Source organism: Danio aesculapii, chromosome 4 (genome assembly GCF_903798145.1).
Source record: "Danio aesculapii chromosome 4, fDanAes4.1, whole genome shotgun sequence".
NCBI classification, from domain to species: Eukaryota; Metazoa; Chordata; class Actinopteri; order Cypriniformes; family Danionidae; genus Danio; species Danio aesculapii.
This window is the reverse complement of record NC_079438.1, coordinates 41,784,378-41,810,802: the sequence shown is the minus strand read 5'-3', so window position 1 is coordinate 41,810,802 and position 26,425 is coordinate 41,784,378. Positions and strand designations below refer to the sequence as shown.

Below are 26,425 nucleotides of genomic sequence, written 5' to 3'. Positions count from 1 at the left end.
TGTATTTCAAATACACATTTCAATTCAAAATAGCATTTTGTAATTTGTATTTGATATGTTTGATGAAAATGGGTTAATATTTTGTATTAAAATACTTTAGTGTCTTGTATTTTTGTAATTTTTAAAATACTGTAAAATAGAAGTCTACAGTATATGATGACATCTTAAAAATGAGGCATTTGATTTCTTTCTCAGCTAATTGCCTATAAGCTTAAGATCATTCATTCATTTATTTTCTTTTTGGTTTAGTCTCTTTGTTAATCAGAGGTCACCACAGAGGAATGAACCGCCAACATATCTAGCATTTGTTTTGCACAGCGAATCCACTTCCAGCTGCAACTTATCACTGAGAAACACCCATACACTCTCATTCACACACGTACACTACGGACAATTTAGCTTACACAATTCAGTAACACTTGATTTTGATGGTCCCTATTGCACATTTTGTTGACTGAAAGTTGCATTGCAACTACATACCAATTACTTATCATTTGAGTATCAGTAGACTGTCTGCTTAATATCTGCTGATACTGCTCCTTCAACAGACATTTAACTGACTATAAGAAACTTTGCAAGTACATGTCAACTTGCACTAACCCCAACCCCAACCTAACAGTCTACTTATAATATATTGAGAATTAGATGGCATGTAGATGCAATGTAACTTAAATTCAACAAAATGCATTAAAGGGACGATTAAAATAAAGTGATACCCCCAATTCACCTATAGCGCATGGCTTGCGGGGACTTGTGGGGGAAACCGGCGCACCTGGAGGAAACCCACGCGAACACGGGGAGAACATGCAAGCTCCACACAGAAATGCCAACTGACCCAGCCGGGGCTCGAACCAGCGACCGTCTTGCTGTGAGGCGACAGCGATACCCACTGCGCCACCGTGCCGCCGTAAGCTTGAGATCAGAACAGAAAATTGATTTGTTTTAAAGAAGGTGGCCAGTGCTTGGAGTATGGATGCAAATTATGCTCAAAGAAAGTAACAGACAAATAGTGAGGGTATATTCAGGAGCAAGTCAGCAACCATTGAAAAGATTACAGAGCAATGCTAAGACCACAAATTTATAATGGAATCTTTGCTTAATCTTTGCTTAAGAAATGAGATGGAATACAATATCAGTCTCAAAGAACAAGATGGGGAGCTTCAGAACATCATCAATCTCGGTCTCAGTGCTGCAGGTGGAACTTTATGAATATAAAACACCTAAATATAGTGTACTGATGTTTTTAGGAGGGTAATGGGAGACTCTTACAGTTAAACTTAAAGATCTTGGGAGTATTAGTATACTATACAAATAATGGATGGAGTGTTATTTGGAACTAAAAGAGAAACACAAGTGACTTTTGGGTTACAAGTCCAACTCCCTAACCATTAGGCCACAACTTCCCCCTATAGGTGAACTAAGTGGCAGAGAAAGGTTGTTGCTATCAAACATTGTTTACTTCCCAATTTATTGATGAAGCAATTGATTCCTATTGATAGTTGGTTTGCAAAGAAATTTCATGCACCATTTTAAAAGTAATTTTAAAACACAAAAATATAGCTTTATTTTGATACATTTGTGGCTGCTGTATTTTGTAATTTATTTTGATACACTTGATGGTATTTGGTATTTTATTTTAAAATACATTTCAATGTATTTTTGCCCATCCATGATTATTGCAATAATTATAACAAAAACAATTGTTGTTATTATTATTATTATTATTATTATTATAAAAATTTAACAAACTAAAAAATTAAAACAAATTTAATATTACCAAGCAATTTGCATAAAAGGGTTGTTTTCTTTTTGTTTGTTGCACAATTTGGAACAGGATTTTGTGGAGTAAAACAATATAGGAAATATTAATATTGTAATGTTTCACTGTACATTTTGAAAAGTTATTCAAATTTAAGTTAATGAGTATTTAAGCCAATAATAGTAATATGTTTGCATTAGCAGTTGCACTATTGTTGTTTATAGTTATTAATAATATAAAAATTAATTATGGGGCAGCACAGTGGTACAGTGGTTAGCACTGTCCCCTCACAGTAAGTTGGTCACTGGTCCCGGCTGTGCCAGTTGGCGTTTCTGTGTGGAGTTTGCATGTTCTCCCCGTGTTCGCTTGGGTTTCCTCCAGGTGCTCCGGTTTCCCCCACCGTCCAAAGACAAGCAATATAACCCAGAAAACAGTTTTGTGTTTAATAGACCTCTAATAGACATCTAAACGTATACAGCTTGGCTAAAACAAGGCTAAACTTGGGCTGTCGGTGAACTTCTAATAGACAATTAAGAATAGGCCAAAACTAGACTAGTCATCAAATAGACAGATTAGACAGACTTTATATGTGTAGTTAGTCATTTCTGTTAATTGGATGACTAGTCTAGTTTTGGCCTATTCTTAAACGTCTATTAGATTTTCACTGACAGCGCAAATTTAGCCTTGTTTTAGCCAAGACGACCATGTTTAGACATTCATTAGACATTATAGACATTATATGATAATAAACTAAAAAGCCATTTCTACTGACCTCTTGGTTAAATTTGACTTCAACCAGTGAGTAACAACATTGCACCATCCTAACAACAATGCAGGCCTAACAACAAGTCTAGACCTCACTAAAGGTCCCTCGGCATCCCCAAAACAAACCATCAGGCTAATGTGCATCATCCCCGACGCCAGCCTTCACCACAGACAAGCAGAATATCCACAGAGTCCTCTGAGAGTGCCATTGTGTCCGAAACGCTGAGTGTCTTTGACCTTGTAATGGTGTTTGTAGCCCTATGTCGGGCCCCGGGCTCCTCTGCCCCAGTGTGTGGGCTCTCGGGGGCCCACAGGAAATGACATGACCCACACACTGTACTAATGTCATTAACCTCATGTGTTCGTGCCGGACGGCCTTCTGACAGAGAAGAGCCATGCTACAGTAGCGCACGCTCTGAAAACCAGAGTCCCAGATGGCCCGCGTGGAGAAGAGGCCTGCGTCCACTCCTCAACCCCTTCAAAAACACACATACACATTAATAGCACTGGCTTTCTGCATGAACCCTCCGCCGGGGGGTGGCCCGAAACAGAAGTGTGTCTCTGTCTGCAAAGGGGAACAGAGGATTCCTCTCAAAAAGGCCTGACGTCTAAGAAAGCCAGGCTTAGCGCTAACAAGGTTAAACCCCACTGAAAAAGAGTGACTTTTTCAATCAGCCAGATTTGTGTTTCTGCCTGCGCCGTAATTAGCTTTGCTCCGGGACGGTGGGGGGGTGAAGAGGACGAGCGGAGGAGAGGAGAGGAGGGGACGGGATGACAGTGGGGCGCATTGTGGAGGTTTGAGGATTGGGAGGACCAAATCTGATTAGCCGCTCGTGTCAGAAGCCAGGCTCAGATGCAGCTTAGCATTCGGAGCAACTTTCTACTTTCTGTCCCGGCTAGACAATGAGGCTACTTTTTACAGTCGCTTCTGTCTCTTTTCAACCCCTTCACCTTCTCTTTTCAACTTTCTGACTTATGCAAAAGCTGCTCGCCACATCCTGTGCAGCATCGGGTGTAATTACAATTTATATAGTACTGTAATTAAATAATTTTTCCACTGAAAAGTAAAGTAAGGGATTACTTTTCATTTTTAGGTAATTTAATTACAGTTACTTACAATGTACTTGCCTTAAATATCAACATACATTTAACAGCTCTATATAAATCCATTTAGAGAAGCTGAGAAATATATATTTTGCAGAATAATGAAATTTTTTTCAACTAAACAAGAATAGTTTATAAAAACAATTGAACATATTCTTAAAAAAAAATAGGTGAGATATTTTGCACAAGCTTGAGAAACAATGACATGTTTTAGAAATGTATGTCAGTGTAAAGTATGAATGATATATAATTCATTTAATTCAGTGTCATTAATCTGAAATGTTTTGATACATATGAAGCGTTCAGATGCAAAAACCTTTAAATGCCATCTAAAATTAGCATTTTTATCAGGCTCCTGTGTGTTGGTTCAGAAATCTCCCTTTTATGCTAGTTATTTGGTCTTTAAAGTGAAATAACCCAATATAAACAGGAGGCTGAAAAAAATGCTAAATTTTAGTGGAAATTTTAGATGGCACTTGCATCGGAACTCTTCATATGCTGTTTAAAATGAGTTATTTTTTAAACAAAATTACTGAAAAAGCTCCTGTTTGGTTTATGCGAACTTTTAGTATTAAGTCAAGTAATTAAATTACTCCTGAGTATCTAAGTTACTTTTCAGACAGAGTAATAGAAAAGTAATTCAACTACAATTTTAATGATGTAATGTAATTAGTAATTAATTACTTTTTGAGGTAACTTAACCAGCTTGGATCCTGGTTAACTGGGCTTTTTTAATGCTGATTTTGGCCTTTTACCTTTGATAATGAAATTGTTAGCATGACAAAGTTTAGTCAGTTCTATCAAGTTGCATCTTCTGGAGATCATTTGCTTCTGGAGATCATTTGACCTTTTGCTTTAGCTATTATATAATTATGCATATGCAAACTACACGTACAGTTATGTCTGGATAACGACATTTTGGTCATCATTGGTTTTAAATAGTCAAATTATGAATTCAGTATAGAGATGGCAATAAATATTGTCAACCTATTTTTGATATCAACATATCCCTTTTAGAAATCTTAGGATGAGACTGTAAACCAAGGTCCTGACTCTCTGTAGTCATTAAAAATCCCATGGCACTTCTCGTAAAGAGCAGGGGTGTAACCCATTGGGCCTTACCCATCATGGCCTCCCAATCGTCCCCATACACTGAATTGGCTCTATCACTGTCTCTCCACTCCACCTATAGCTGGTGTGGTGAGCGCACTGGTGCTGTTGTCCTGTGGCTGCCGTCGCATCATCCAAGTGGATGGTGGTGGTGGTGTGGAGAGACCTTCCCCTCATGTTTGTGAAGCGCTTTGGATGTATGGTCATACATGGTAAATGTGCTATATAAATACACATTACATTACAACATATACTGTAAGAATGATTTTACAGTTTTATTTTGTCATTATTTCTCTATTAAAAGTGTAGTTCACCTAAAAAATAGTAACTGCCTCATCATTTATTCTCCCATAATGCTGGTTGCTGGCACCCATTGATTTCCAAATTAGGAAAGAAATTACCTTTGGAAGTTGATGTGTGCCAGCAACCAGCATTTTTCAAAATATCTTTTTTTCTGTTCAACAAGTAAAGGGTAAGCACATGATGACAGAATTTACATTTTTGGGTGAACTACTCCTTGAATCAACAAATTCTGTAAAAAGTATTACAGTTTCCACAAATATATTAAACTGCACAACTTACAAATAAATACTTAGAAAGAAATATACTTTTAAGTACTTATATTTAAAAATAAATAGTGTTCTAAAATGTTTATCAAACCAACCCCAAGTCTTGTAGGCATTATTTGTACTTAATAATCGGAAATAGTACACTAATTTTTAACATAAATATTAAACAAATCTCCTTTCAGCATCAAAAATATTTCACTAATTCTGAGTTATAATAATCATTGTATTGAGTTCTCTTATTAATAAATGCAACTTTATTTATTTGTTTATTTTAATATTGTTATTAAAATAAAGTATTGTTTTAGTACAGTATTACATTAATTAATTAATTCATTCATTCATTTTCCTTTGGCTTAATCCCTTATTTATCAGGGGTTACCACATCGGCATATGTTTTTCACAGTGGATGTTCTTCCAGCCGCATCTCAGTACTGGGAAACATCCATACACTCTCACATTCACACACACAACTCATACACTATGGCCAATTCAGTTCATCCAGTTCACCTATAGCACATGTCTTTGGACTGTGGCTGAAACCAGAGCACTCGGAGGAAACCCACGTGAACACAGGGAGAACATGCAAACTCCACATAGAAATGCCAACTGGCGCAGTCGGGACTGAATTGAATTGAATCGGATTGACCTGAACCAGTGACCTTTCTGTGATGCTAACCACTGAGCCACCTTGCCGCCCTTACAGTATTACATTAAATATTTAAATTTAACACTGTTATTCAGCAAGAATTCAGTCAACTCATCAAAAGCGACAATACAGATTTTTTTATTTCATAAAAGCTATTTAAACCTTTATTTCAATCGAATTCTGTAAAAAAATGTACAGTATAACAGTTCAATTATCAGTTTAACCTATGTTCATAATAATCTACTATTAAAATATTGAGCACCAAATTCTGGTGTTTTTTATTCAATAATACAACCTTGACCAAAATCTGAGACACTAATTTAATCTTATCTTTCCTTATTAAACCTTTCTTATTAAGCTTTTATTAAACAATACTTTCTAAAGTACTATAAAACACAATAAAAGCTGTCACAAATCACTTTTCATCTCCAAACAATGTTTCACTAAGCCTGAGTCCCAATTGAAGCTCTTTATTGAACACTAACACAGGCAGCTCATTGTCCCCCAATCGGATGCCTGTGTAGCTTGAATGGCGCTCGCCTTCCTGTGGCCAACCTCTTTTTTATGCTCACAAAAATGGAAGCACACCACTCCACTCGCCGTTAAGAAAGGACGTCATACCGAACAGAATGCAACCCAAAACCAAACTATAAATCACAGTGTAAACAGCAGTGTTTGTCTGTGGGCCCAGGAGTGTGTTTGCCCACCTGTGCGTGTGTCATCATTTGGGCGTACAGTATTCACCACTCGTGATGTCGTCTCGCTGGCGACAATGTCCATGGAGACCGGTGAGGTATGAAGATAGTGGGTGGGTTAATCGTCTCTTGCTCTCAATAGATCTTTGGGACAGCCCGTAAAATTCAGAGGGCTTGAATGTGGTGATGCACCCAGTGTTTTATGGCACACTGAGGTAATCCAGAGGGCAGAATATGTGTGTGGTTGTCCTTAGCAATGCAAACACTGCTGGTCAAAAGTTTAGGATCAGCACAATTAAAAAAAAAGCCTATTTCATTTGGTCAAAAACAGAGTAAGCATTTGAAAATTGTGAAATATTAGTACAATTTAGAATAAAATGTAGTTTAAAATAGTTTTTATTGCTGTGATTTAATTAAGCTTAATTTAAAGCAGCTTCATTACTCTAATTCTGTTCCTTCAGAAATTATTCTTGCTTGGTTAAAATGCTTGGTTCCACTCAGCTCCTTTATGTTGTCCCAACACAAATCGATTAAGTTAACTTAATTGTATTTGTACATTTAAGTGGATTAAACATAAAACAATTAAGTTATCCCCAAAAACTCAAGAATTGCGTTGATTCAGCTCATTTTAAATAACAAGTTTGAACGACCAGCAAAAATGATTTTTTTTAGTGTAACAACATGATCTGCTGTTAAAGAAATTATTATAAGTATTATTATTATTATTTATTTATTAATGTGGTGGCGCAGTGGGTAGCTCTCTCACCTCAAACCAAGAAGGTCGCTGGTTCGAGCCTCATCAGTTGACATTTCGTTGTGGAGTTTGCATGTTCTCCCCGTGTTCGAGTGGGTTTCCTCTGCGTGCTCCGGTTTACCCCACAGGTCCAAAGACATGCGGGACAGGTAAATTGGGTAAGCTAAATTGTCCGCAGTGTATGTGTGTGTGAATGAGAATGTATAGGTGTTTTCCAGTGATGGGTTGCAGCTGGAAGGGCATCCACTGCATAAAACATATGCTGGATAAGTTGGCGGTTCATTCCGCTGTGGCAACCTCTGATTAATAAAGGGACTAAGCCGAAAAAGAAAATGATTGAATGTATTTATTTATTTTATTTAAATTTTTTATTATTATTTATAATAATAATAAGAAGAAAAATAAGAAGAATATCAATGTTAAAAACTGTTGGACTGCTATTTGTGTGGAAACAGTGATACAGTACCATTAAAAATTTGAACCCATGCTCATTCTGAGTACGTACCCCTTTATATATTTCTGGAGAGAGCAAAATTCGTCCCAGGAGCTACATTTTTTTGCAGTTTTTGTTTTCATGAATCCACCAGAGGCCGCTGTGTGCGCATTTTCAGATCTCACATTTCTCTCTCAAGTGCCTGCTGTTCTCACGTAAATCCACCAAAGGCTGCTGTCGACTGACTGACTTATTGACTAACCAACTGACCGATCCCCCCCACCTTCCCTACACCAAACCGATAGGGTTTTAAAAAGCACTGATTTACCCGCCCACCCCCTTCCCTAAACCCAACCGCAGTGTTTTAAAAAGTAATCCAGAAAAAGAAAAGCCCCCAGATTTTTACCATGTGTTCAGATTTTACCACATTCTCACCCTTTTATTTACTTGTTTATATAATTTTTTAGCTTACTTGCTTTCTGGAACTGTTCTTCACTGGACTCGAACCTTGTTGTCGTGGTCAACTCCCCTCAAGTCCGCCGACTAACATGTCGGGTTACCGGACAATCTGGTAACAGCAAAAAAGCTGTCCATACGGAGGTAAGCAGTCAGCTGGTAAGCGAGAAAAGCAACAACATCATACCGCCCCGTAGCGTTCGTTTTAAGGTTGAACTGAAGCCATACATATCTCTGGCTACATAATTCGCCATCTTTAGAAATGCATATAGGGCTACGCTTTCAGGATGTTGAAAAAAATTACTATTTACTGTATTTTTTTGTTATCAAGGACACAATAAATTTGTTTAAACAGTGAAATTAAAGACATTTATAATGCTACAAATTACAATTTAAAGTAACCTCACTTTTTTATAGTAGTTTAAAATTGAATGTATTTCTGTGATTTCAAGCGAAATTTTCTACCCTGAACTCATGAGGAAACATAACTATTGTATGATTTGTCAGTTTAATGGATAATTTGTATGATTTTTAAAAAAGAGACGTGGCACCAAACCCCACCCAATCATACTAAATTGTAGGAAAGAGATCGTACAAATTTATATAAATTATCCACTAAATCAAAAAAAGTTATGAATTGCTGTGAGATAGCATTGGAATTTTCAGCACACTGTTTACAATTTATTGTAAGATCTACAGTAACTTACTGGCAGCAGTTCGCCAGTAACTTACTGTAAATTAAAAAATACATAAAATTTTTTTTAAATACTGTATTTACATTTACTGTACCATTTATCTTGCTCTATATGTATTTACAAACTGTATGTATAGCTTTAAAATATACAGTAATTTTTACAATGCAATTTTAAAATACAGTAACATACTGCATTACCGTCCTACATATTACAGTTAATACTGTGTAATTTACAAAAATCGTTAACAGTGCTTCATTACACCAGCCGTGTATGTATCAAAGTTTCTACAAACACAGATAACTGAGTAATAATAATTGTTCATAACAGAACAGCAAATCACCACACATAACCATGAAGGCTGGATCAATAATGCTAAATATTCAAGCTTTATTTACAATCAATTATATTTTAAACTAGAAATAATAAACTTTTTTAATAAGGAAACAAAAATAGTACTAATATTTTACATTTTCACTGACCAATTATATGCAACTTTGGTAAGCAAAGGATAAAAACATAAAAAAAATCCCTACTGATCTGTTTGACTGATAGCTCGCATGTGGCTGATTGTATGCACTGGTACATTCTGAAGAGAAAGTAAAGTAGTCAGTAAGAGGCTGGTGGATCTTTGTCCCATTTGTTGTCTTGTTTGTTTAACCAGAGGCCCACACAACTCGCTGTGCCCATGGAAACCTCTCTGTTGCCTGTGGCACATTCCCAGCCTCTGGCCTCTTGAAGACGGAGACGGGCACCAGCCATCAGTGCATATGTGTTTGTTTACAGGAGTCGCATTTGAATATTAGTCTGGCCTTATTATGTTATCTCGATGCACGGCATGCTAAATCAATTGCAAGTGCTCTTTGATGAAGTGTAATTGCGTATGTCATTCTTTTGTCTTTGTAAATGCTCACCGCATGATTCTGTCCTCTGTTCCACAGGACGGCTTGTCTGACAAAGCTGAAGTAACATGATGGGCCCTGGGGGACAAAAAACAGGTTTAGATGTTGACAGTGATTAGACATATTTGATAAGGCAAACATGGCTGTTATTATTGGTTGTGCTGTTGAATGCTTAATCACATGGATTAAGTAGTTCAAGACAGGGTCTGAAAACAAGTAGATTTAAATGAGTTCAGTTAATTATTATTATCATATAAGACAAATCCTGTAAAGACTTTGACTAAGCAGATAAATATATTAAACAACAGGATAACAGCTGGCAAACTTACTCATTAGATTTAATACTATTATATTACATACATGCATTCATAATAAAAAACTCTTTAAAAACAAAAATCTGACAAATATTTTGAAATAAATAATCTGAACTATATATTTTTAAGCTGCATATTGACTTTCAACAAAATAATGCACACCTAAGGCCTAAGTTACTTTTTACTCATACTTTTGTTAACAATAAGCAAAAATCCCTTTAACAGCATGAACAATGAATTATTTAAAATTGTAAAAACAGCTCTGCAAAACACTCCATCTCAATGTTTTGACTTTATAATATCAGCATTTATGTATTTTTAGATGTTTAAACCTGTTGATAAGCCTTCTTTATTTATTTGGGTCAAAGCAAGACGTCCCATTTTGCTCAAAAAAAGACAAAAGTAATTTATACACTGAAAAAATTATTCAAAGATGATTCCTGGGATTTACTCAATTTTTTAACGTTTAAAAAAAATTAGCATTAAATTAGACACCTTTTACCAAGTACACTGAAAAAAGGGTTGCATGCAAAACTGTTGTAAACAATTTATTTGGGCTGAATTTAAACAAACAAATTAAGTTGAACAATGCTCAATTTAATTTGTTTGTTTAAATTCAACACAAATAAATTGTTTGCAACAGTTTTGCATGCAACCCTTTTTTCAGTGTACTTGGTATAAGGTGTCTAATTTAATTCTTCATAATTCCTGTAAATGTTAAAAGTAAAAAAAAATGTATGAAATAATTATATTTCAGTGTAACAGATTCAGTGTTACAGATTTATTCATGCACTGTCAAACCCAAAAAGTTAAGGTTACTCAAAACATTTGAGGAAATCGATTGCAGCAAACCATTTAGGTTCAAAAACTAATGCTAATGAGTACTGTGAACTTAATCCATTTGAGTAAATGAAGCAATTTGAGCACAGTAAAACCCCAATAAATGAAGAGAACCAACTGAGTACTGTGAAGCTTATAAAAGTTGAGGTAACTCATTTCAGGAAACCGATTTGAGTTAAAAAAAACTAATCTATATGAGAACCGTGAACTTACTCCATTTAAGTTGAAGTAATGAGGTATTTAATTAACTCATTAACTTCAACACTGTGTTCAAAATGCTTTACAAATGAGTAGAATTCATTTTCAGTAAATTTTGAGTTAACTGCACTCATTTCATTTGATAAAGTTGACTGTTGGGTTTTGCAGTATGTAAATATTGAAACAAAATATGTTTTCTGAGTTGTGTCAGTAAGTAAAAGAGTATTAGGTAAAATAATAAGTTATCATTTTACTATATTATATATTATTGTATTTTAAATGGCTAAAAAAGGGGACAACCTAATGGTTTGAATGATAGTATCAAGTATAAACATTTAAAATGACAATTAATCTGAGTTCTGGAGCTCCACTGTGATCCAATAAGCAATAAAACTTGACAGGTTAACGTTCCCATCATAAACCACTCAGAACATGTTAGAAACTGCATTGCAACATGCTAAAAACCCTTCTAAACATCTTTTCTAAACATCTAAATATTCTCTTCTTCAAACTTGTTTACACCCAGCGTTTTGATTTTCACATCTACAGCAATAGATTAAGGCAAAATAGCTTAAGATCTTTTGGGCCAGTAAACAATCTTTCGTTCACCATGCAAATCAACATGTTTAAAAAAAAAAAAAAAACCTTGGGAAAATGCTTAGCGACAATCTGGCAACCATCTACAACTTTTCAGTTTTGTAAAATAAAATAAAATAAAATAAAATAAAATAAAATAAAATAAAATAAAATAAAATAAAATAAAATAAAATAAAATAAAATAAAATAAAATAAAATAAAATAAAATAAAATAAAATAAAATAAAATAAAATAAAATAAAATAAAATAAAAATTGCACGATCGCCTCACAGCAAGATGGTCACTGGTTCGAGCACAGGCTGGGTCAGTTGGTGTTTTTGTGTGGAGATTGCATGCTCTCCCTGTGTTCATGTGGGTTTCCTCCGGGTACTCCGGTTTTGTGTATGTGTGTGAATGAGAATGTATGGGTGTTTCCCAGTGATGGGTTGCGGCTGAAAGGGCATCCGCTGCGTAAAACATATGCTGGATAAGTTGGCAGTTCATTCCGCTGTGCTGACCCCTGATTAATAAAGGGAAGAAAATGAATGAATGATAAAATTTAATTTAATTTAATTTAATTTAATTTAATTTAATTTAATTTAATTTAATTTAATTTAATTTAATTTAATTTAATTTAATTTAATTTAATTTAATTTAATTTAGTAAAATAAATGCTAATTAAACAAATGCTAATTAAATTTAAATTAAATCAATAAAAATCCGAATATGCTGAATATCTTGTACACATTGGTCAAAATAATCATCACTGTTTTTCAGTTTCTTCATCACACTCCGCCTAAACTAACACTCACACACACTGTGATTCATGCAGTTCCTTTTCAGAATGTCAATTGGCCCTCTGTCTTCTGCTGCGAGCTGTGTTGCATCTCAATATTGAAAGCGGGCCACTGCAGCAGCTATTCTGAGCAGTTCATCAAGCGCTCATCAAGCTATCTTTGCCTTTCGCTTCTCAACTCCATCGCTCAGCTCTCTTTTTCTTTTCACTAACTCTTGCGCACTCTCGTCTATCTGACCTGTGGCCCAAGGCTCCAGCAGAGACTCATCCATCACCACAGACATCACTGTCTGTCCCCGTCACCATCTACCAGGGTCACGAATTTCGCTCTTCCAGGGTCATCAGTCTCTCTGTGGCAGATGCCAGAGTTTCTGAGTCAGCTTCAGCCTGGCAGCCTGGTGATTCTGGCTCTTTTTAACAGCAATCGCACACTGGGGCAGGGAATTGTGCTGATCTGAAGCCACCAGCCCACCTGTGGGTGATGAGTGAGACCTGTGGAGTGGGACCAAGTGGAGGATATTGAACGCCTGCTTGAACCTGTCCATTGAGGAGCATTCGGAAAATCACTATTGACAGGTTGCAGCATTGTGCTCTCAAAGCTTCAGGGTGGGATCATGTTTGGTTCTGTTTTAGGTTCCTTTTCATCTTTAAACAGTTTAATTTAGAAATGTCGTAAAAATGTAGAAAGGATTTAGAATATTTATATGTTTAAATGCATTGTTTTATAGATGCTAGAGGACACTCCAATAACTATTTGATTCATCAACAGAAATTAGTCCAAGGCACTCGGAATATGTGGAAAATTTCACATATTTATAATGGAATAATTGGATAATTTTCCACATATTCTGAGTGCCTTGGACTAATTTCTGTTGATGTTTTGATGAATCCCTCACCCAAAGAGCACCGATCAAATATTTGAGTTACCCCTGAGCGCTTTTTATTTGTTTTTCTGAACTATTTGATTCACTCATGATTTCATACATTTTGTGAATGAAATTTGATTGTGATTTAGTTCTGTTGTTTTGGAATGATTCATAATTTTGCCATGAAGGGATTGAAGTTTAACTATATAAAAACACACAATCACACTTCACATCAACAAACATAAACACACATATGCAATTTTATTTGACCAAAAATAGTCAAGGAATGATAAAATATAAGCAAATGAAAGAAAACATTCAATAATAAATAAATAAATAAATAAATAAATAAATAAATAAATAAATAAATAAATAAATAAATAAATAAATAAATAAATAAATACAAATGTCATTTGCAAAGCAAAAATTGTAATTAAAATATATTTGCATAATACATATGGATAACAAATATTTTATTTGCATAAAATAACTATAAACATGCTTGTATTTAAAAATATAATATATCATAAACAGATATTAAGTATGCTGTTAAACGTTTTGCATAATAGATTCACTAGATAAGTAAATAGACAGAAAAATAAACAAAACCAGTCATTTTCAGTAATTTGCACTGAAGAAATGCCATCGTAAATTCAAGCTGAATCAATGACAGAATTATAAAGGAGTTATAATTGTAGTAAACTACCACATATGATAATCACAAGTCAATGTGCATTAAAGTACAAACAAATTCACCAAATAATTCAGAAAACATAATAAATAGCAACTGGGTAAAATTGATGTTGCTTAAAAAGAATAATGAATAATGAGGTTAGTGCATTTGGTTTCTTCAATCCCACATGCTCTTTGCTTTTTGCAAGATTAAGGGCCCTATCATACACCGGGCACAATACGGCAATTTAATTCTATTTTCAGAGCAGTGCAACCCTAATTTTCACGTTTTGCACCATGTTGTTTAAATAACTTAAACAACTCATGGGTGTTCCTGTCTAAAAAAGAGGTGTGTTAAGGTGAGATCTTGGCACGTTGCAATTTTGAATAACTGAAAAAGACTTTGACTCTGAAGGCGCCATTGACCAACTAAAAACTCTAGCGCAGAGTTCGTTAGTTATGCACCTATGCAGGTCCAAAACGCTTACACGTTGCTTAAGACACACAGGATGTACAGAAATACACAAATATCTTTACATATGGAAAAGAAGAATTGAAATGTTACTAAAATTATTATAATCTACATAAATATGAAAAACACTATACCTCCATGCCTTCTTCATGTCAGGGGGGCTTTTTTCAGTTTATTCATGACAATTTGCATTTGTATAATGTTATTATTATTAGCAGTATTATTTATTATATGCATATTTATATTTGTTTTCATAAAAACAAGTTTAGATTTGTCCACCTGTTGGGTTTTGGAGCCGTATGCATCACCATATATGGGGCATAAGAATAGGATGTGTGTTTGGATATAACTGTGTTTTTTTGACCACACTTTGTTATTATTGTTCATTTATTCATTTGCTGGAAATTGAACTGAATTTAGAAACAGTTTTGAAACAAATCTTTGCGCTTAACAAACAAAATTAAATATGTAGGCTAATGGATGTCTTCAGTGTATTGCGTACAACACCGTTTCCTCATCCACATAGGTAAAGGAGTAAAGTAGAGTAGAGAAAGTAAAGAGGCCGAATGGAAGAGGCTCGTTCTTTATCCTTGCGCTGCAGATGGTCTGTTTAAGTGTTTTCTTGCTAGTTAAGCTTTCCATTTTTCCACAAAGTCTGCCATGTAAATAGCAAATGCGCCACAGTGCAATGCAACTGACTTTTAAAGGGAATAGCAGATGAGACTCTGATTGGTTTAATGCATGTTATGCTCAAAAACACCCATAACTTATTAAAAGAATAAGCACAACCTTGTTAAACCATGCTCCAGAGTGCAGAGCGTATTTTTCCAATCTTTACAATAGCAAAAGTGGATTTGGACATGCCCTTAATGCTTTTGCGCCATGAGCTTTAGACTTTGCGCCTAAATCATTAAAATAGAGCCCTAGATTATTTTAACTGTTTGATGCAGTTTAACACTTTCTATATCATCTTTATTCCATCTGAATAGCATAATAAACCTAAGGGACGAGAGCTCTGAATTACTCTCAAGTTAACCTTGCTTGAACATCATGGAAGAAAATATTCCCAACTAATGACCTGCAATTTCTGCTCTTATTATTATTCTCTTCACTTAAACGACTTCTGGACGATGCACAATGACTAAATCCTATGCCTCTCAATGCATAATAACCTGCTTTCTCCTAATTACCCCTTGAACCTGAATTCAAGGACATTTGGATCCATATGGGTGATCCTGAGGTAGGACACCATAGAGATTAGAGAAAGGACTCTAGAGGCCAGAAGAAAATAGTGCATACATTCAGTAATATTCACTCTTCACAGATTGGCAAAGGGACGGAATAGGCCAACAGACCTCATGAGACCCCAAAACTCATTAAAAGTCACAACACTAAAGGCTGCGTTTAAACATCAGGAGGGCAGCTTGGGTGAACCGTGGCCTTGATTAGATGTCATATTCATGCCGTAATCCAACACCCTGCCTTAGAGGTCAGAGGGTGATGGTCTTCTTTTTATTCGGAGCTCTGAAGCAAACATAAGCAGGTCTGTACCGGGTCTAGCCAACCCACACTATTCTGCTCTCCTCTCTGAACTTCTCATCATTGAGATCTGTAATGAAATTGGACAGGCGTGATTGGTGTTTTCTGTATCCCATCGTCCAATTCACCAGATGAGATTAGGCCAATTCCAGGCAGATGGGCTTTCCATTGCCTCAGTGTCTCAGGGGCGCAGCAGAGCCCCGGTCCTTTGGGCTTTTCCTGTCGGGGAGGCTGTTTACCATTGCAACACACAGACCCAGGATAGACAGGAAACTGCTCCAGAGACACAGGAAATGTAAAGCTTGTCAATAACAAGTAGGTGGAAGAAGGAAGATCAAATTAGTTGACGTACTAATAAGCAAAGTGCTTCTTTCTTCTCCTTCCTCACTGTGTCTTTCCAACTTGGCCATCTGTCCATTTCTGAAAGACACTTCTTGCATATGTCCTAATTATTATAAAACGTCTTACATAAGATTTAATCAAAGTTTATGGATGCTCATGGAAGAGATGAGTCAGAGAGCAGATGATCACTGTGTATTGGCTTTATTTCATTGGCTGATATGTGCAAATACAGCTCACTTGTTCTTTTTAATGAATCTAAGTTGTATTGGACATGCTGAGAGACACAGTGTGTAGAGTAGGGCGGTCCAGTCCTGCTCCTGGGGACACTGTCCCAACTAGTTAAAAGTTTCCCCTGCTAAAAAAAAAATAATTTGTTTGTGCAAGCAGCTTATTACAAAATATATAGAAATGTTTTAAAGTTTAGCACCCTCTAGCTAGTGTGAAAAAAAATGACAGTACTGGATGCATGATGCATAAATAGAAATTAAATGAAAATCATAATTTTTTCAAAAGCTGAGATTGTTATGCACATCTTGTCAGGGAAACACGCAACCCAGGCTCATTCTGAAAATGTACCTCTGTATACATTTCTAGAGAGCGCCAAATACGTACCAGGTGCTACGTTTTTGCAAATCTACCAGAGGCCACTGTATGTGCCTTTTCAGATCTCAAATTTCTCTCGCGAGTGCCTTTCACACCTGCTGTTCTCACGTAAATCCTGTAAATGACTGTTTGACTGACTGAATGACTGACTGACTGACCAATCGACTGACCCACCCTCCTCCATCCCTAAATCTAACCAATAGTGTTTTCAAAAGCACCGACTGACCCGCCCACCCACTTCCCTAACCCAACCGACAGTTTTAAAAATAAATCCCCCCCAAAAAAAGAAAAGCCCTCGCCTGACTTTTACCATGTTTTCAGATTCTTTCACATTCTCACCCTGTTATTTACTTGTTTTTTTATTTTATTTATTTATTAAATTTTTTTTTTTGTCTTACTCTTTCAAGAACCATTCTTCGCTGGACTAGAACCCCGTCCTCGTGGTCAACTCCTCTCTGCGTCTCAAGTCTGACTACGTACATGGCGAGCTACTGGACAAACTGTTAACAGCGGGAAAGCTGTCCATACAGAGGTAAGCTGGTCAGCTGGTATATCTGTAGCTCTATTTTTTAGATTGTGTCAAAGCAGCTCAGCAGATGAAGAAAAGAGAGTAAAGGCCATGATATTTCAAGTTGCACCAGCAATTCAGGTAGACAGGAGAGTAGTGTAAAAATCTCATTTAGTTCTAGATAAATTGAAAATTGATTCAGTTCAGTTTAGTATAGATGTCCACCAATGCACACAGACTGAAGTTATGAAGTGATTTTGGACTAAAAACATTATTAAATGAAGTATTTTCACATTCTTTTAGATGTAGCAGCAACACAGAGCCATGGTTCTCTGACAGGTGATGTACACAGAATGATTATCTTTAATTTCAGAATTGTGTAGTAAACGCTGCTCCTTCATAATTCATGTGGCTGGAGATGGACAGCAGATTACAGAACTAGCTTTACTTACAAAATGTCCATGGCTTAACTAGCTTTACTGACACATCGCCTTTGATTGTGCATCCCCGTAGCTTTTATAAAATAATAATTAATGTATTAATTATGTGTGGATTTTTGATCAGACCCGTAACCACTATTTTTTGAACTTACAACATTTCCATTTACACATTTCTCAGAGGCTTTGGAACACACATGGCAAAATGCATTTTAGTAAATTTTTATATGAGTTGTGTTTAACAAATTATTATATGGGTCGCATGACACATTGGCTCTAACACTTTTCAGTTGTCAGTGAGTGTGAAGTCCTTGATTTCCTGGTTCAAGTACAGGTTTGGAGACTCTTGCCATTCACCTTATTCTTCGCGTACGAGTCGGCGCAGCCATTTGAATAATTTTGGCTCGAGACTTCCGGTCTCATTCACTTCCATTCATTTTTAGACGTTAAAAACAGCTCGTTTTGCTGCTTGGTGTTGCAAACTGATATTTTCTTATTATATTATTCTACTTTGTCTGTATTGTCATGCAAACACTTGTTTGTAGAGTAAGTAGTTTGAGCGTTTTCTGACGTTTATTATTCCTAGTCATTTCTCCCATAGGCAGCTGAATCGGTGGTTCTAAAACAATCGCAAAAATGAGCACACTTCCGCATTGCAGAATAAGGTCAATAGATATGGGGTAAGGGACTCTCCACAATAAACTTGGTAATTGGTAATTCTGATCACTAGTATTTCTTGATGTCACATGTCCACTAGAGGGCGCTTAACTTTAATGTGTAACTATAAATCGTAACAAGAAATAAGGAGAAATCTCTCACTTTCCTCTACAAAAGCATATTTATTTTAGTTGGAAGTTGAAATGATCGAGAGTTATTGTTTATAAAGATTTGTAGTTTGGAACACATGAGGGTGAATAATTCACTGAATTGTCATTTTCGAGTAAACTAACCCTTTAAGAATGCTTCACCTTTTCTGTCGTGGGAATGACATATATTCCCAATTGATGACGATCATTCAGCATAGACAAGTTAACTTTTCAATCTTAATTGAGTTGATATAAGCAGATCACTGTCTAAGCTTGTAGAGCAATCTCTGACAAACCACATTACACAGACGTCTGCAACAAGAGAATTACCAAGCTTACACACAACAAACACACACCCTAACATCATCCACACACAACCTTACAACACAGAACATCAATCAAACCACAAAGGCACCACGAACACACGAGGAAATCCTTTTTCCCCCAAAACAATGAGGTCTCCATACTGCAACCCTATTAATAGTCTACAAAAGGGGCAGGCCTTGATCCCCAGCATGGAGGAGACCATCATAAAACACATGCACAAAACCAACGACCCACCGCCGCTTGCCGGGTCAGCTATGATGAGCCATGAATGTAACCGTCCAACCAATCTGGCTTAATAGTGTCCATCCTCGCCATCTTTGCAGAGCCAATGGTGTGTGTACGTGTTGACTCGGAGGGTCACAGGGCCTCCACAGATCCTGTGACCCCGAAAGGAGACTAGAGAATCAGAAGCGGACCCCCACAGACAGGACAGAGCCTTCTTTATGCCCTAATCTGCTAGCATCAGAAATCAATATGGTTAGTGGTACCACCACAATAGCAGGAGCAGGAGTTAGCACCTTGCCCGATTTCAGAGGCTCTCTAGGGGGGCATAAAGCCGAGGTCTACCATGCCAGCTACTGACCTCTGGCACAGCCGCACCCCAGCGTCTAACCTGCTTAACATTCATTACGGAAACCTGGGCAGATGCTCGGATTTCAGGCCTGCTGTCGCCTTCTCTCTTGTCTTCGCTTCCTCATCCGCTCAACATGGGGTCGATTCCAAGTGCTTTTTCATTTCTAAAGCAGAGATCAGAGATCCACTGACAGACCCAGCTTAATGTTATCCATGCCAAAGGGTTTTGAAGAACCCTGGTGTGGTGGAGACTCACCGTATTTCTGCAGCGTTGGGGTCCGGAGCTCAGATGCAAGGCTTTGGTGTTGACACGTCTCCCTGGGGGACCGTTTTGGAATTGAATGCCGGGGCTGTTGAATGATCGGGATTTCCAGCTGTAAATGTGTATTTTGGCTCCATCTTCAGTTGTCAACATGCTAAGTTTTCAGTAATGCACCGTTTTTTAGCTTTAAACTCCAAGTTTGTTGCTGTTTACGTAGGCAGAATGAGTTGTGTGGCTTTCTCTCGTCTTCTGAATGCGTTTAGTTTGGTCCTGCTCACTGGAATGAAACTTTCGAGAGCTTATTGCTTCTGTTAATGATTATACTGAACCAGTCAGGTGAGTCATCTGGTAACACTTTATTTGGATGGTCCCTTCAACACATTTTGTGTTGATACATGCCAACTATATCTCATTAGAGTATTAGTAGACTGTAAGTTTGAGGTGAGGTTAGGGTTAGTGTAAGTTGACATGCACATGAAAAGTTTCATGTAGTCAGGTGAATGTCAAATGAATTGATAAAATCAGCAGATTTTAAGCAGACAGTCTACTAGTACTCTATTGAGATTTAGCTGGCATGTAGTTGCAATGTAACTTATAGCCAACAAAATGTGCAATATCGATCAAATTAAAAGGTAACACTTTCATTTAAGGTGAGGTAGTTGCACATGTTCCATGCACTTACTATAGACCATCTCAACGTGGTCATGTCACTGGGCCATGAACATTTCCTGCTTGTTATCAAACTGTTTCATAACTGTATCTAGAGGCAACTCATGCATAATTTCATGTTAAAACAGCTATCATGACATTATTTATCAATATGTGGCTCCTTCTGGGTTCTCAGAAGCTATAGAAATAAAAAATGTAAAACAAGAAATTAAGTTGGGACCATTTTTGTTTACATACCTCAAAATGGTCTATAGTAAGTACAATGAATTATAGATAATAACCTGTAACTAACCCTAAACCTAACCCACATCCAACTATATTACATAAGTACATGTAATTAATTAATATTACTAATTAATATTAGTGTCATATTTATCAAAAATTAAGAAATGTACACACACAAGCCCCAAACTGTGGACGGCAATGGTGGACAAAGAGCTATTCAGAGTGCAGAAGAATAGGCAAGGATCAGGTTCTGTCCTGCTACATGCATAAATCTGCCGTCGTGCTTAATTACATTACTGAGGATTTACAGAGTCGTTTTAAGGAAACCACACACACTATCAGTCCCACAAATCAAAGCTCATTAGTGGGAATGTGTGCGAGTGTGTGTTTCCCCTCGTGCATGTCAGTGGGACTGCTGTCTATCTGCCTTTTTAATCATATCTCATTAGTGTGAGAGGATTTTCAGGATTGAAGTTGTCTTATGAACGTTCACTCCTCTGCTGGAGCTGAAATTCGGGAGAAATATTAACCAAGCTACTAATATGAGCTTTGTTGCCTTGGTGATGTAGAAACATGAACAGAATGCAGCCATACAGACATTTTTTCACCTTTGGTTAAGTGCAATACATTGGCAATCATGAGGAAAACAATCTAAATGGTGGTTTAAAGTTTGTAGACATTAGTACTGTTTGTGTTTATGCTGGTTTTCGAATTTAAAATGATTTCATACTATTTAAAACATAAATTAATATTGTGCAACCATCAAGTAAAAAGTTCCACCAAATCTACAAAATAGTTAAAACATTGGCATCTTGTCATCTAAAAGTCTGAAAACAAGGCAACTTCATTATTTTATGCAAAAAAACCTAAATTACAACATTTTTATTTTAATAAAAAAAAAATGCCAGCAGTACTTTATACTTTACAGAATAAAAGAAAAATTAGTAGCTATATTCACTAAGGAATATTCATGCTCTTTTATGCTGAACAGTAAATTAGTGGTTGAACGGATCAAAACTCTCATGATTCGTATCACACTATAGTTTTTGAGTCATAAATCGGACCATTTTTTTAAGTCAGCAAAAAAAGAGGAAACTAATGTCATTTGCTTTCCAATTATACAAAAATATTACTGCAAAAAACCATTGGTTTTAACATACAGAACTTAGAACCTGTAATTTTAATAAAAATAAAAATCAAGAAAGAACCAGCTGAAAAAAGCTAAATATTCAATACAAAAAATTTTTCTTTGCCACTGTTGCTCATAATGCTAAATATAGAAATCTAACATCTTGTACAACATATGATATTTATTTTTAATTAATGACTCAACATTTCACACTTCATGTTTCAATTTTAAATGTAATTGCCATAACATTAACTAGCGTCAAGTCTCATTAAACAGTGATTTTAATCTTTACCATAAACATCAGTGTTTATATCTGAACTATAAACTCTTCTCCCGGTACTTCTGTGTTATTTAATTGTTTCTAACTAAATGAAAAAGTGTAAAAACTGAATCTCTCTCAGTCAAGCGCAGATTTGAATGCAGCGCTTCGAAAGATTAATGAACATATGCAAATCATTGTCATTTATCATTCATGTTGTGAGGGTTTGAATTGAGATCACAATCTTGTAATGTTTAATTGTGCAGCTTTACACTGAAAGCATTAAGGTAGGCTAAACAAGCAGTGACAGAAAACACCTTTAATTAATAACCTAAGAAAGCCTTTAGGTCGCACCACAACTTTTTCTGTTATCATTATATTTTAAAGGGAAGCCAAAATGCTTTCATACATGTGATTTGAAGGATGCGGGAGGCGATCTCTCTGGAATTGTTATAAGTGTTGGATTAAACTACAAGTTCAAAAAAGATATTAATCCGCGGGTCATGTGCGTTCCGAACTGTGAGTTGTGATCCGCATGGTATTCACAGCCTTTGCCATGAAGCTCTAAATTGAGCTCAGGTACATTCTGTTTCCACTGATCATTCTTGAGATGTTTCAGCAGCTTAATTGGAGTTCACCTGTGGTAAATTCAGTTGATTGGACATAATTTGAAAAGGCATACACCTGTCTATATAAGGTCCCAGGGTTGACAGTGCATGTCAAAGCACAAACCAAGCATGAGGACAAAAGAATTGTCTGTAGACCTCCGAGACAGGATTGTCTCGAGTCACAAGGCTGGGGAAAGTTACAACAAGATTTCTGCTGCCCTGAAAGTTCCAATGAGCACAGTGGCCTCCATCATCCGTAAGTGGAAGACGTTTGGAACCACCAGGACTTTTCCTAGAGCTGGCTGGCCATCTAAGCTGAGTAATAGGGGGAGAAGGGCTTTAGTTAGGGAGGTGATCGATAACCCGATGGTCTCTCTGTCTGAACTCCAGCGTCCTTCTGTGCAGAGAGGAGAACCCAAAATAATGATATCAACTAATGATACATATATTTAGCTATTAATTTATTACAAATGATAATGTCATTGAACCATTAATGGTTTACTCATTTTCTGGTGTGATCATGTTTAATGTCTTTCTCTCATGTTCGATAGAGATTATTGCAAAGCATTCTGGGTAATCCAGATGCAACAAAGCCAGTTGCTAGGGTACTGCTAGAAAAATGCTTTGTCAGATGAATATTTCCAAGAGAGAAAAGCAGCGTTTTGCTTTTTTTTTCTCAAAGCAATATAGCCGCGGTCCTTCATTAGCAGAAGCATAACTGAACTTTATAAACCAAATCATTATCAGTGCTAAATATTATCCCATTTTAAACCAGCAATCCTGGAATGCGCATGCAAGACTTTGAAATATGCATCCTACAATCATATGAAAGCCTAAGTAAATGTCGTTGTTGAATAAGATCTAGCTATTCTACCAGGTATTGTTAGCTTAAAAGCTGTGGGACAAAAGCTGGTGGTTCTAGGCTTATCCCATCTCAGCAGGACAGCTGAACCCCCTGTGGGACAAACTCACTCTATTCCTAAACTTCATCTCAGCCGAAGAGCCCACACTGGGCCCTTATACACTCATTCCATCAATCTGTCAAACCAGAACAGACACTTGCAGCACAATACGGCCTCCCTGCATCTCTGCTTTAATGTTCGCTCTTCACAATATGGTCCATACCGCACTACATCAGTGGAGCTGCTTTCACCCCGCTGAGTGATGTTGCTTGGGAAAAATAACTGTGGCATATATCTTGACCTCTGCTCTCTGAGTGTATAATGTGCCATTATAGGAGTGTTCCAGGTTCAATAACATCTTGATTAGCACAAAAAAGGCTGATGCACTTATAATGGAAGTGAATGGGAGAATTCTATAAGCAGGAGAATTGTGAAGCTTTTTTTTTATACTTCCGTTAATTGTTCTGCTAAAACTTTGGTATTAATTAGACTGTAAGATTGTTTATATAATTTTGATATGGCATTTTATGTACTGTGCACAGGAGTTAATTTAAAAAGTGGTAAAGATGCATGTGAAATTACACAGGAAAAATTTAAATATAGCTTGATATATAATTCATTCATTCCTTTTCCTTCGGCTTAGTCCCTTATTTATCAGGAGTTGCCACAGCGGAATGAACCGCCCAGATATATAATATTAAATAATATTACAAAACTAAATTGAGAAAGTGTTGTTGGTGTATAGCCAACAATACTGTGTAAAATGTTGACTCAACTTAAAATTTTAAGGCAATAAACTTCAGGACGTTTCTGAGTTTACTCAACTTAAATCAACCCAGGCTCATTCTGAAAACGTACCTCCACGGACGTTTCTGGAGACCATGAAATACGTCCCGGAGACACATTTTTCTGCAGTTTTTGTTTTTGCGAATGTCTCCAGGTCGCCGTGTACGCTTTTCAAGATCTCAAATTTCCCTCGCGAGTGCCATTCGCGCCTGCTGTTTTCGCGTAAACCCACCAGAGGCCGCTGTCGACTCACTTTTGGACAGACTTTCTGACTGACTGAGCGAAAAATCGGCTGACCCACCCTCCTCCTTCCCTAAACCCAACCAACACGATTTAAAAGCAATCCAAAAAAACAAAAGCCCTCGTCTGACTTTTTTTTTTTTACCACATCCTACTCGTGCTATTCACTTGTTTGTTTTATGTTTTGGATTCTGTTTTTGTCTTACCTGCTTTCTGGAACTGCTCTTCACTGGACTCGAACCCCCGTCTTCGTGGTCAACTCCTCTCTGCATCTCAAATCCGCCGACGGACGTTGCGCACTAACAGGACAAACTGGTTGCAGCCGGAATGCCGTCCATACGGAGGTAAGCGGTCAGCTGGTAAGTGCAAAAAGGAACGGCATCACACCGCCCCGTAGCGTTCGTTTAAAGAAATGAAATGCAGCCATACGTACCTCCGCCTACATATTTCGCTGTCTCCAGAAACGTCCGCAGGGCTACGTTTTCACAATGAGCCTGTGTTGACTTAAATTGAGTCTAGTGCAGTAATTGGGTTGAAAGTTGAGTCAACTCAAAAACATTCTGAAGTTTGTTGACTTAATGTTAAGTTGAGTCAACTTTTTTTTACAGTGAATGTCCATTTTTTAAATGCTAGGTACAATCAACTTGTGTTGGAACAACATGAAGGAATTAAGTTACAGATTAATTTTTTTATGAATGGAAATGGATTGAATATAAAACAATTAAATTGTTTAAAAAAAATCAAAAATTCATCTCATTTTATAGTAAGCAGTATCAATTGTTTTTGAGTGTAAAAAAAACATTGTGGTTCTATTTCAACAAATAACACAGTAATCAATTATTTCTAAATTTACCCAATATTACAAACACTTATCTAATTTTATAAACATTATCTTTTATGTTCTCAGAAGGAAAAAAGATTTTTTGATAAAAGATGATTCAAAATGAAACAAAAAAAAATCTAATATAAGCAAATATGTTTGCAAAAAAACCCAGCAAGCAGTTTTTGTGTTTAAAAAATAGATGTCTAAACAGACATCTTGGCTAACAAGGGTAAATTTGGGCTGTTGGTAATAATCCAATTAGATGTTTAACAATAGTCCATCAAATACGCAGCAATACACACGTGAAGTCTGTCCTAATCTGTGTTTGATGACTAGTCTATTTTAGATTATTGTTAGAGAACTGTTAGATTTTCACTGACAGCCTGAATATCGCCTTGTTTTATCCAAGATGTCTATGTATGGACATCCATTAGATGTCAATTAAACATAAAATTGCTTGATAGGAAATATCCAGATGCCATTCTCACTGCTTAAAGTGATATTCAGACGAATATCAAAATATGTGCTGTGCTTTTTTTCTTCAAAAACAAAATAAACATGCAAGAAAATGACAGCGGCAAGAAAATAGCAGTTAAGAAAACATCTGATCATAGTGATATAGGTCATAGTGATATAGGTGACAGATGAGGCAATACTCTAAAGATAGTTTGATTTTAAAGTATATTTAAGACTCTGGAAATGAGAAACCTAATTAGTTACAGTATAGAAAAGCTCTATCAGCTATAAACTTTGTTTCCTAGGTCATAA

General features: G+C 36.4%; 1 protein-coding gene across 1 annotated transcript in view; it reads right to left on the bottom strand.

Annotated features, from left to right (window-relative positions):
• LOC130223526 (uncharacterized) overlaps nucleotides 1–20,250 on the bottom strand; it is an 83,011-nt gene extending 62,761 nt beyond the window's left edge. Inside the window, exons 1-2 of the mRNA XM_056456366.1 lie at nucleotides 20,011–20,250; nucleotides 9,898–9,963 (exon numbers count right to left, since the gene is read on the bottom strand). Of these exons, the coding sequence (XP_056312341.1) occupies nucleotides 9,898–9,963; nucleotides 20,011–20,169 (225 nt within the window). The 5' untranslated portion in view covers nucleotides 20,170–20,250. The remainder of the gene's footprint in view (nucleotides 1–9,897; nucleotides 9,964–20,010) is intronic.
• Nucleotides 20,251–26,425: the final 6,175 nt, after the last annotated feature.